The sequence below is a fragment of the Crocodylus siamensis genome, chromosome 4 (genome assembly GCF_052110815.1).
Source record: "Crocodylus siamensis isolate JL-2025a chromosome 4, ASM5211081v1, whole genome shotgun sequence".
Classification (NCBI taxonomy): domain Eukaryota; kingdom Metazoa; phylum Chordata; order Crocodylia; family Crocodylidae; genus Crocodylus; species Crocodylus siamensis.
In genome coordinates, this window is record NC_143398.1 from 88,404,069 (window position 1) to 88,415,554 (window position 11,486).

Consider the following 11,486-nt stretch of genomic DNA (forward strand, 5'->3'; position numbering starts at 1 on the left):
CTAGAAAGCTCAGCTAGAGAAAAGGGGTGAGGGCTAAGTAGGCTGAAACTCCAACAGGAGAGTGATGGTACAGCAACACCTGGGAGGCATGGGATACAGTGTAGGGGCAGATGGAGCCATATAACTAGCCCTTAAGTCTTATAGGTATCCTGAAGCACAGATGGACAGAGAGCACCCAGGCAGCTCAAGAGCAAGGTCAAGCCCAGTGGTGTTCAGGAAGGACCTGCTGGCTAGTGGATAGAGTAAGTCTCACTCTAGGACTCCCAAGGCAGCCCCACTTTTGATCCAATAATTACATCAAGGCATAGCGGGGGAGGATACCTTAGAGGCAGAGCAGGGCAAGTGTTATGGGGCCACCAGGGGGTGTCACAGCCACCCCTAGAGCTCAACTGTGTTACACTCTCAAAATGTTAGTACACTGTGTTGCAAGATGTGCCTGAAGTGATGACACTTTTCTCCTGATGATGTAACATTGTAATGTAGAAGAAAAAGTAATGAAAAAAGCTAATCCACGTATAGTTCTCTGAATCACTCAACCACATCTGTCTCTGAATCTTAATAGATGAGCTTTTAAGCTGGGGGTAGCCGAGGGGATACCCTGACAGTAAGACAAGGTAACCTCCACGTCTTGCATATTCCTAAACAAGCAGGATGTCATTTCTAGATACAAGCAAGAATGAAAAGGGCCCAGTATGAAAAAGACTGCACACCACTGAGTTAGGGTATAGGAAAAGTCAGGAGATATTGAATATTTGTGTTTAGTTCCAAATTTGAACTTCATAAAGTAGACTGGATAGATAAGGCCTTCTGCCTTTACATTGGACCTTTAGGGCTCTTTGTATATATTTCTGTATGAAATTAATGGAAAGTTAACCTGAACTTGGCTTACAGGGTCCCAACGTTTATGCAGAGCTTTGAAAATGTCAAAGGGTGTCATGGTGCAACTGATTTCATCAAATGAAGTTAAATGAAATGGCCACAAGGCAGCAGCAGAGGATCTACAAGAATGAGCTCTGGAAAACTATATATAGCTAAAAATGGAAGTTACATCCCCCTGGCTAGGCCTTGGTCCCAGCACTTATGATCAGATCCATCCCGGCACCCAGCTACCAGCTTCAAAGAGCCCTGGATCGGCGCAACATTCAACTGGCGCAAATCAGACTGCAAAATTAAAACCTGACAACTTTTCCACTAAATCAATTAACTGAAAGGGAAAAACAGTAATAAAAGATTCAACAGGCAGTTTGCTTTTTTTACTTTAAAAGAAGAGGAGGAGGAGGAAACTGTTGTAAATAAATCTATGTCCAAACAATAGAAGGAATTAATAGTATGGAATTCTGCTGTCCTTCTGTAAGCAAAAATTCCACTTGTTTTAATGAGTTTTGTTCAGGTCAAGCCCATGTGTTCGCATAGTTTCCACTAGTATAGCTTCATTGGAATCAATGGAACTATGCTGATTTGCACCATCTGAGAATTTGGTCCCTGGACAATCCTGAGTGCAATATCCTGTTCTGTTTTTGTCTAATAGCAGTATGTATGGTGAGTTTCAAATCTGCCATATTTGTGCATTCTTGTCGGTTCTAGAATAATGGGCTCACTGCTATACCACTAACTGTGTTCAAATGGACATGGAAACTGCATTTTCCCTGAAGAGCAGAGAAAAAAGATTTAATTCAGCTGACAACAGTGTAGGATGTACCTGATCCTCCTCCCATGTCACACCAACATACATAGTTACTCCAGATTTACATTTGGGTACATGAGAGGAGAATCAAGACAGATATTGATGTTTCCTGCTCTTTAGTACCCAACTCCAAAAAAAGTACTTTATCTTCCAACCCACTCTTCCATTCTAGTCAAATGTCCCCAGTAGAAGCCAGAGAGATGAAGAGAAGAGCAGAACATGCACCCACTTTGCATAACCCACATTTATTACAGTCAGCAACTGGGGATGACTTCACCAGCCAACATGCAAATGAAGAGAAATCACTTGTTTCCAGTCTCTTGAAGCTTGCCTCTGTGAAGATACTCATTTCTTCCTCACAGAATATGACATATGATATATGATGATACGAGAGGCTTCTGAAAGTTGATAATGCATAATACTCATAAAAGATATTTGAAGGAATTTGCATAGAAGAAAGAGGATATGTAAACCAAGCATTGACACAACTTCAACCCCACCTTAATTTGTTTTAGGTTTTTAAACGTTCTATTAATTTTTCATTCCATTTTTGCCACTCTCTGCATTTTTTTCAGCCAGGACTAGAAACTTAAGTGTCAAATAAACTATGAAGAAAGGCTTTCCGTCTGGCTATTTTCAGACAGACCAAAAACAAGTTGTACCGTAAGAACCAGAAATTACCACGACCCCACCCCACTTCCTTTCAGATCCAAGAAATTCAATGAAGCATATAAATGAAGATGCTTATCTCAACAGAACTACCAATGCTGCTGGTGCTCATCTGCTTCCAAGTAATAGATGCTCAGGATAAGCACCAAATCCTTCTTCAGAAGGATATCCTCTTCCTACACTTGCTCTGGAGCTTTGTTGGCAGGTAAATAAAACAGGCTATCACACTTCACTGAGGAAGTTTAAAATACCATGGAGACCACAGGAGGAAAATGTCCATGGTGAAAGCTGCACAGTTAATGCTGAAAAATCCATGACTAGAAAATTGAAAATCGGGATAAATATTGCCTTTGTGCTCTCATTGCTGATGCACACAATTGAGGTTGGCCCAGTCTACCTTTCCCTTTTCTTTCCTTCCCTCCCACAACCCACATCCTTATAGGAATTAAACTGGACCCTACTTAGGTGAGGGAGGGGACAATCGCATTTTCAGTACTCTTCACTATAATGGCGATAGTCAAAACGGTATCTCGTTTGCCTGGAGTGATATCTACAAGGTAAATATTCTTCACACTGCTCACGCCTCTGCTCTGCTGGGGACTTGTAGTTTTCAAGGTACCTGGAGTAGACAAACAGAAAGACGCCTTTGGTCATAGTCTGTCATTGCACTGGGGCACATTCCATGCCACTTGCTGAACTGAAGGAAAGTGATTCCCCACCAATGTACTCCTTTGTTTGCTTTAGTTATTTACAAAGGGCTAAAACCCTTTGATTCATTCCTGCCCCCCACCCCCCCGGGGCTCTACAACCTGGAAATTAAACCCAGTTCCCATTTTTATTGTCCATGAAACTGTAGCAGCTGAGGATAAAACACAAGCTCCCAGGTTACTGTTCCAGGCAATCTATCAGCTGGGACTTCAGCCCAAGGCCTTTAGGGTATATGTATACAGCAACCTCCTTTCCCTATGGGAAAAAGTGCCCAGCAGCACAAGAACACTGACCATTGAAAACCCCTGGACATGTCCTGTCTGCTGGGAGCTCCGCCAGGGGGCAATGTAGAGCCAACAACCCATCCTTTTCAGAGAACTTCTTCAAGGATATTAATAGTGCTTTTAGAAAGATGTTTTCCACTTCCAGTGTCTCCAACATTCTCTTTCATGCATGGAGATGGTGGTACTAATATGAACCAAATCATCATTGTCTTCCCTCCCCACTCTTACATAATCAGAGTAGAGTTCAGTACTAAGTCTAATATGTGAGGCAGGGAGAGGTTTTACCATTCATAATAGGAGGAGGCCCTCTTCTTCCTCTTTACAAAGGCATTAGCAGTTTCTTTTCCTATCTTGATACCTGCCAAGGGAGAATAAAATGAGTTAGAGACACAGGGGCAAATATTACATTGTGTGCTGGAGATGGGATATCTGCACAAAGAGATGCCTGGACCACTTTGCCCTAGTTCCCATTGCACTTCCCTCAGCCTCCACACTAATGTCATCTCATTTCCATACCTGGCAGTCCCAGTTGTCACAGGTTTTAACTGGGATCAAAACAGGAGCAGCATGGTCCTTTACAAATGTAGCCCTTTCAAGCTACCTTGTCCACACATGCAGGCACATGCACTTGCAGCAGCTCAAATAGCAGCAGCACAAATTTGTGCTGGAGATTTGTGCCTCAGCACATGTGCCTGAACATGCACTTTGGTGTGGGGCAAATTGTGCCACTTGGGGCAAACTGACCCTGCCCAGCTCCTCCCAGATCTTCAGCCAGGGGGAGCTAGAGGCTGGGGCCAGCACCTGTGCTGGCCCCAGCAGTATAAAAAGCTGCCCTGGCAAGCAGCTCAGGGCTACTTGCCCTCAGGAGCTTCTGAGGCCTGGCCAGTTGGTATCTGGGACACTAGCCCCTTGTGCCAGCTGGACTGCTGAAGCAGCCCTAACCTAGAGTGGCCCCTGCACCCTCTACCACTGCAGCAGTCTGGCAGTGGGGGCTGCTGCCTGGCTGTGACCTGCTGCCACCTGCAACAGCATCCACCCCTTGGACCTGCAGCCCCATGGCTGTGTGCCTGCCAGACCCAGACAGGGGACCGCACAGCCACCTGGGCTGTGGTATGGGCACTGCAGCAGAGCCACCTGCACCTCTGGGCCAGCTGCCAGTGGGCCATGGCTGCACAGTTGGCCTTTGTGCAGCACTGCTGTCATGTCTTCTGGTGCCCTGCTCTGCCATCTGGGCAGCTATCACCCAGAAGATGTGCTTCATTGCGGTGGCCCACTTTGAACTGTCAAAGCATGTCCTCCTGGCCCCAAATGGCCAGGAGGTCAGCCACCTCATCTGCCCTCCAGCTGGGTCCCCAGTGCTGGCCCTGGGCAGGCTCCTCTGCCCAGGTCTCACCACTTGCCTCACCAGCAGAGATCCTGGTGTTCCCTGTTTAAAAATTGCAAATTCTCTGATAAAAAAACCCAAATTCTCTCATTAAAATACCCAAATCTGTGTTCTTCTGCAATTAAAATGAAACACCACTATATATAGAGAGATCAGTTGGGCAATGTTTTATTGATATATTTACAATTTTAAAGCAATTTGGAAGCCTACCAGTGCCTCTATCATCATAATAAAATGAATTCTAAATATCTATACACTTTGGCATTTGCTTTTGGTTTTTTTATCATAGAAAAATCAGAGCTGCCCCTGCCCCCTTCACTCACCAGGATGTGGGGTGCTGAGCAGCACTGATATGCCAGTGCCCTGCCCTGCCCCTTGCCCCTCACTCTCAACCCACAGCCCCCCCCCTCCAGTGCCCCTCACTCCTGACCCACAGCCCCTGCCTGCCCCCACTAGCTCCCTCCTGGCAGCAGCTCCATCCCAGCACCAGGACATGAGTCCAGCTGCAGCTGTCCCACCCACTGCTTTGTGGCTCTGAGCAGTGCCAGCCCTTGCTGTTCTGCTCCCTGCACCTGTGCCCAGGCCCCAGCAATCCCCATGCTGTTCCTGGGAAGCCCTTGACTGGGGCTCAGGGACTGGGCTGGGCAAGCCCCTTCCTTCCAGGCTGGCCTCCCCCTGCACAGGCTGCTCTAGGGGGCAGGGGGGCTCTAAGCCTGGCTCTGGCAGCCTCTCCTACCCAGAGCACTCCCCATCCCCAATCCCCATCTCTCTCTCTCTCTCACACACACACACACACCTGCTGCCACCTCCACCCCTCCCCCAGCCCATCACACACCCCCAAAGTGGTTCCTGGGACCAGGAGCCCCCCCAGGCTGGGGCCACATGTCCCAGCACCAGTGTGGGCATGGGGCAGGGCTGCAGTGTGGCAGTTGCCCCTGCAGCCATGGCTCCTGCCAGCAGGTCCCATCCCATGTCCCATTTGGTGGCTGGGCATGCAGGGTGTGAGATTTGTGGGGGGGGATGTGGGGTTGTGGGGGGAAAGGGGGGAGAAGGGGGTGGGTTTGTGGGGGGTTGTGGGGGCTTGTGGGGGGTGTGGGTGGTGGGGGTTTGTGGGTGTATGGGATTTGTGGGGTGGGGTTTGTGGGGGGAGTGTGGGTTTTTGTGGGACACACTCTCAGGCAGACAGGCCAGCTCTTGCTGTCACCTGGGATCCCAGCACCACATGCAGAAGCCGCATGCCCTCGGGCCTGCACAGGTCCTGTCTCCATGTACCCCGCATGCTGTTGTTGGGCTGAGCCAGCTCCATGGAGTCAAGACCCAGCCTGGCCCAAGGGTGCACAGCTTCTGTATGCAGTGCCAGGACCCTGGGAGACAAGAGCCAGCCTGGTCCTGTTTGAGGGCCCATGCCCTGTGGCATGTGCAGCCACCAGAGGTCTCTGCCAGGAGTGGGCATGAGTGCCCCAACAGCTGCTGCTTGTGGGGGGCAGTGCTGTGCACCATGCAGGAGGGGGGTGCTGTATGCTATGTGGGGGGCTAGGCAGGGGACTGTGCTGAGGCAGGAGGCAGCACAGAGGCACGGGGCAGCCATAGAGATGCTCTGGCCAGGTGCCAGAGTATCTTCTTGGAGGACTCAGCCTCTGGTTGCCTCTCGGCATGCTCCAGAAATGTACCCTGCACCACTTTTTTTCCTGCATGCAGTGCAGGAAACATCTTTTTGTTTTTAGTGTGCCTCTTGTGGTGTCTCAAACTGCTTTGAGGTGCCATAACAGGCATGTGCTCGCTCATCTGAATGCAACCAGAGAGTTCTGGAAGATTTTCCAAATGGATTTTGGTAGTGAGTCATGTCACAAAACAGACGAGGATCACATAAATATGTTAGGCCCCAAATTCTGGTTCCAACCTGTTCTGAACAGAGCAGGCACAGAGAGTACATAGTTCAACCCCACTCCACCCCTCTTTTCTTGATAGTTGGAATTAGTGATCTAAAACTTTGTCCCAGATTTGAGATGCTCTTAGGTTTTTGCCTGAGGCCTGTTCCAAGTCCCAGCTCTTTCTACCCACGTCTAAACACAGATTTACCACTGCCAGGCAGTAATGCCTTCAGATATGCTGCATTGTTTTCCATGGGCTATCTCTGGAACTGGAAATAGTATAGGACTGTTAGCATCTCTGGGGCTGACTAATTAGCTATCATTCATCAGTGCTCACCCATTGCTACTAAATCACAGCTGCACTGCAGGTTCAGGAGGGTAGCCCTCCTGTAGCCTGCTTGATGGCACTACAACCCGGTACAGCAGTGTAGACACATGATCTGTCATTCCACCTCCCCTTACATCCTGGTGGAGGCAACCATCTTCTCCTGCCCTGACAAGCCAGCAGAACTCACTTACTTGTCTTTGTGCTTCTTTTTGACTCCTTTTAGTTTAAGCCAAAAACCCTGCCCTGGCACTTTGATGCATCCTTTGTAGGTATACCTTCTACTACTCCTTCACCTTGCCCTCACCCTCATTTCTGTACCTCTGAAGGCCACATGATTCTTGAAAAGGCCTGTCTTGTGCCATGTGATATCTGAGGCCTGAAAAATTCCTCCTCATGTCACTGGTGCCTGCTCCCTCATGATTGGAGAGTCCATAGTTCTGACTCTGAAGAAGCCTGGACCATATGTTTGCTACAGGCATTCATTCAGCTAAGATGAGAAGCCTCACGACACCTGCTGTGTATGACCAGAGTCAAGCAAAGGAGGAGAAAGAAACGATATAGGATTCAGCAAGGATCTTAGTCATTCCCTAATACCCAAACATGGAAAATTCAGAGATCATGGCAGTAAAGTACAGAGTGGTCAGTGGTGGCAAACTACTCAAATGACTCACTTTCAGCACTGTGCGATTCCAAGGAGTGTTCTAGATCTGGAAAACAAAGAACAGAGCAAGTAAGCAGAGACTGCCTAGACACCAGGCCTGAGATCCCAGTCCTGAAAAGCCCACAGTAGATGACTACTAGATCTTCCTCCATTTTTAAACAACCCAATTACCTACTTTAGGAAATTCTGTCTCTCTGCCCCTGCCACCCACTCCTCCCCTCCCCCCAAGGTCTTGTCTACAGTAGGAGTTTGGGGCAAAAGAATCCCTACATTTGCTCTATCAGTCTCACTGGTGTTTGTAACAGTTTCTAGCCAGGATGGAAACAGTGGGGCATTTTTTGGCAAAAATCCCTAGCATAAACATAGCACCATGCATGGCTGTGGCTATATGTGGTAAATCTACTGCACTGGGCAGCAGTGTTCGCAAGCACACTGCTCTGTTCTGCATGGGATGCCTCCTACACAGGAAGCAAACAGACTACTTAACTTGGGGCTGGGGTAATTTCCATCACCACCCAGCCATGCATGGAGATAGCCACACTGTTTCCTGTTTCAGAGTCAGCTGACCCAGAGCAGTGAGGCATGCTCCAAGGCATGGTTGCTGAACATGTTAAGTTAATTGTGTAGATATGGCCAGGGGAAGTTGTGTTTCTTTGATCATTAGGGAACTGTGGACTATTGACAGGGACTGTGAAAACCAGACAGAACCAAAAATATGTAGAGTCACCCTTGCCTTGTGCAGCTTCACAGACCAGAACTGAGGAGAAGTGATCACATCACACTAATGGCCTTCTAGTCATCCAGGGCATCTATACACGTGCTCCAAAGTGAAGAGGGCAGGCAGTTTAACTAAAGTGACTCTGAGAGCGGCTCTAATTAAAGCACACACAGCATCCCCTGTATTCAGTATCCTGTGCTTCAAAATGGTGACAGGGGCTCACTCAGTGAGCTTTAGTTAAAACACCCCTGCCACCATTTACACAGGATGCAGAGGCTGCTGGAGCACACTAATTAGCATGGTCCAACAAACTGAATGAATTGAATCTGCTTTGATGCATGCTAATTTATGTGCTAAGGTCAGCAGCTCTGACCCTTGATGATCTCTGAAGTCCCCTAGGAAGAATTTGTGACCTTCACCCTCAAAGAGCCCCGGCTCCTCTTCTGACCCATGCAATCAACCCACTCACAAAGCCAGCAGGGGGAAGTTGACCTGGAACATCCTCCAACTGAACTAGGTCCCTCACTTTAAAGTGAGTTCCTCAGAAGCCTCTTCACTATCACCCTGGCCCAGTACTCCCCAGGAGTGTATTTGCACCCCTGTAGTGCTGCCCCATTGAAATTCTTGTCCTCTAGAGTTCTGAACACCAACATGCAGCCCAGCTTCCACCCCCTAGCAACAAGAAGTCCAACAGAACAGCAATTCTGAACATTGTAACAGCTTATTAGTGTTTGTTGCTGCAGGATCTCAAGTTCTTCTCACATACAAATTTGTTAATCCTCATAAGTAAAAAAAATGCTATAATCCCCTGTATTACAGTGAAAAATCTAAAGTACAGAGAGATTAAATGACTGCTTAGGATTGTAGAGGGTCAATGGCAGAGATGAGCCTGGAACCTAAGAATTGATAGATCGTGAATAACAAGACCAGCAAATGGGACAAGCAGATTCTATTGAGAGATAATAGTAAGGGAAGGGAGCAAGCAGTGACTGACTTGCTTACCCTTTCATTTCCTCCTTTGAAGAGGTCACTGATGGAAGGGAATAGAGAGTGCTTTGTTTATTGCTTTTTCATCCTCAAAAGAGTTCAAGTGTTAGCTTTTGCCAAAGTACTGGTATTTCATACAGATATATTCTAGGAGGCAACAGTTTTTGATGGCATGTCAGAGGTCAGGATGCAAACTCATACTGGGATGGAGCCCTTTGAATATCTCTAGGGAGACTTGCTAAAGCAACCAGCATTTTTCACAGCACATAAAAACTGACAGAAAATTAAACCAAGAATTTTGAACATCATGGTACACAATAGTTAAAAAGCAGAAGTGACCAAATATAAGATCAGGTGAGAGATCTGTTAAATAAATATATATTTTAAGATTTGCAATGTATGTGTGTGTGTATACACACATATAAGATTTATATATATATAAGTTTTGCAATGATGTATGTGTGTGTATAGATATATATGCGCATAAACACACACATACATATATGTGTGTATGTATGTATACATATATACATATACTGCAAATCTTATGTACATATAAGATCTGTGTGAATAGATATATACACACTGTAAATCTTTAAAAAATCGCAGAGCTGATGCCAGTGAAAGCGGGCATGTAAGGCTGACAACTGTTACAATACAGACAATAGCAGCGTCCTTTTCATCCTCCTCTTCTTAGCCCTGCTCACTCCCCCATCACAGCAAGTTTTCAGTATTTGCTGTTTCAGAATCTGTTTTTCCCCATGCATTTTTGGTAATGCACTCACTCCTGATTAAAAGCACTGCAGCTATTTCAGCTCTAAATGTTAACTGTTCTTGTTGAAAAGGGACAACTTATTTTTAACAATGTAACATTCTCCCAGTCCAACATATGTCAATAGAATTAAAAGGTAGGTCTGTTTTTTCGTCCTCAAGCTAGATGCAATATAGCTTTCCAGTACTGGCAGAGATAATACATCCTCCCCATAGTCTCAGCAGTTCTGCTGATTCACATGAGTCATGACCTACAGGACAGATCCCTCATCCAAATCTAGAATTTATCTAAATCATAAACCAGCTGCTGAGGCTCTCCCTTGTCCAATGGTGCAATAGTTGTTATCCTAGTGAAGCCAAATATTCATTAGGGATCAGGCTGGGGACCTTCAAATCCATTGTCAGGTGCAACCTACATGGCTGGGATTGAGAACCTGTGCCATAACCACTTGTACATAGACTATCCCCAAAACTGGATTTCTCTTAATCAGAGATCCCTCTCAGAATCTAAGTGTTCAGTAAGACACCCAGATAATATTCCAGGCAAAATAAATGTAATATCCCCTTACCTCTCTCACAACAGCAAAGGACTACCAAGGTCAGGGTCAGGATTAGTAATACCAAAAAGTTCCTCATCCCCTTTTTTGGATGATATATTTTTTACAGTCCCAGAGCTTCTTTTGGAGAGTTCTGAAGCTTCTCTGAAGCTTGCCTCTCGGCTGCAGTTTATATCCTGTGATCATCTGGAGAGATCAGAGGTCTGGCTAGAGGCCCTTAAACCTTGCATCCCAGTTCCAACACAAAGACTTTCATTTGGGCCAGGAGCTATCCGGTCCTGGCAGCCTTTGCACATTCATCTCAGTCTCATGGCATTTCCAGATGACTTTATGGATCGCTTAACACAATTCCTAAAGAAAAACAACAGAAAAAAATAATAGCCTTATTACAAACATTCCACAGCTCAATGTTGAGAGAATAAGTGGTTTCAGCTGCTTGAAAAAAAAGAACAATGGAAGAAACCAACCTGTCAAGATGTAGCGTCTTTATTTCGGAAAAAATGCTAAATTCTTCAAAGTTATAGTCCAGGTCTGATTATGAACTTAGTTTTGACTCTTCCCTCAGAAGCCTCTCTAAAATAGTCTTTGTGTGTTGGGGGATGGCAATTGCAGGATCGATTTCTGTTGTTGGAAGTTTAAGACAATTCAGGCAAAGTGCTCTGAAAAATATGAGTTTTTAATGCTTGAAAGGATTTTTTTTTATTTATTCCTGAGAGGTTTCCAATATTTTTTTGTTTTTTTCATGTCTCAAAAAAATAGACCTAGAGACTCCACAGCCACCACCAGAGAGTGTGGCCATGCGGTATGGGCACCGCATACCCATCTGCAACACCACACATTTAGGCATTTCCCATTGTGCTACCT

General features: G+C 46.2%; 1 protein-coding gene across 1 annotated transcript; it reads right to left on the bottom strand.

The window, feature by feature from the left end:
* Window positions 1–1,910: 1,910 nt before the first annotated feature.
* Window positions 1,911–11,210, bottom strand: LOC149866026 (uncharacterized). The gene is made up of 5 exons (XM_090041049.1): window positions 11,090–11,210; window positions 10,635–10,973; window positions 7,600–7,635; window positions 3,631–3,703; window positions 1,911–2,972 (listed from the first exon to the last, which is right to left on the bottom strand). Exons 2-5 carry the CDS (start codon window positions 10,699–10,701, stop codon window positions 2,843–2,845), a joined length of 306 nt encoding a protein of 101 aa, XP_089897175.1. The 5' UTR covers window positions 10,702–10,973; window positions 11,090–11,210; the 3' UTR covers window positions 1,911–2,842.
* Window positions 11,211–11,486: the final 276 nt, after the last annotated feature.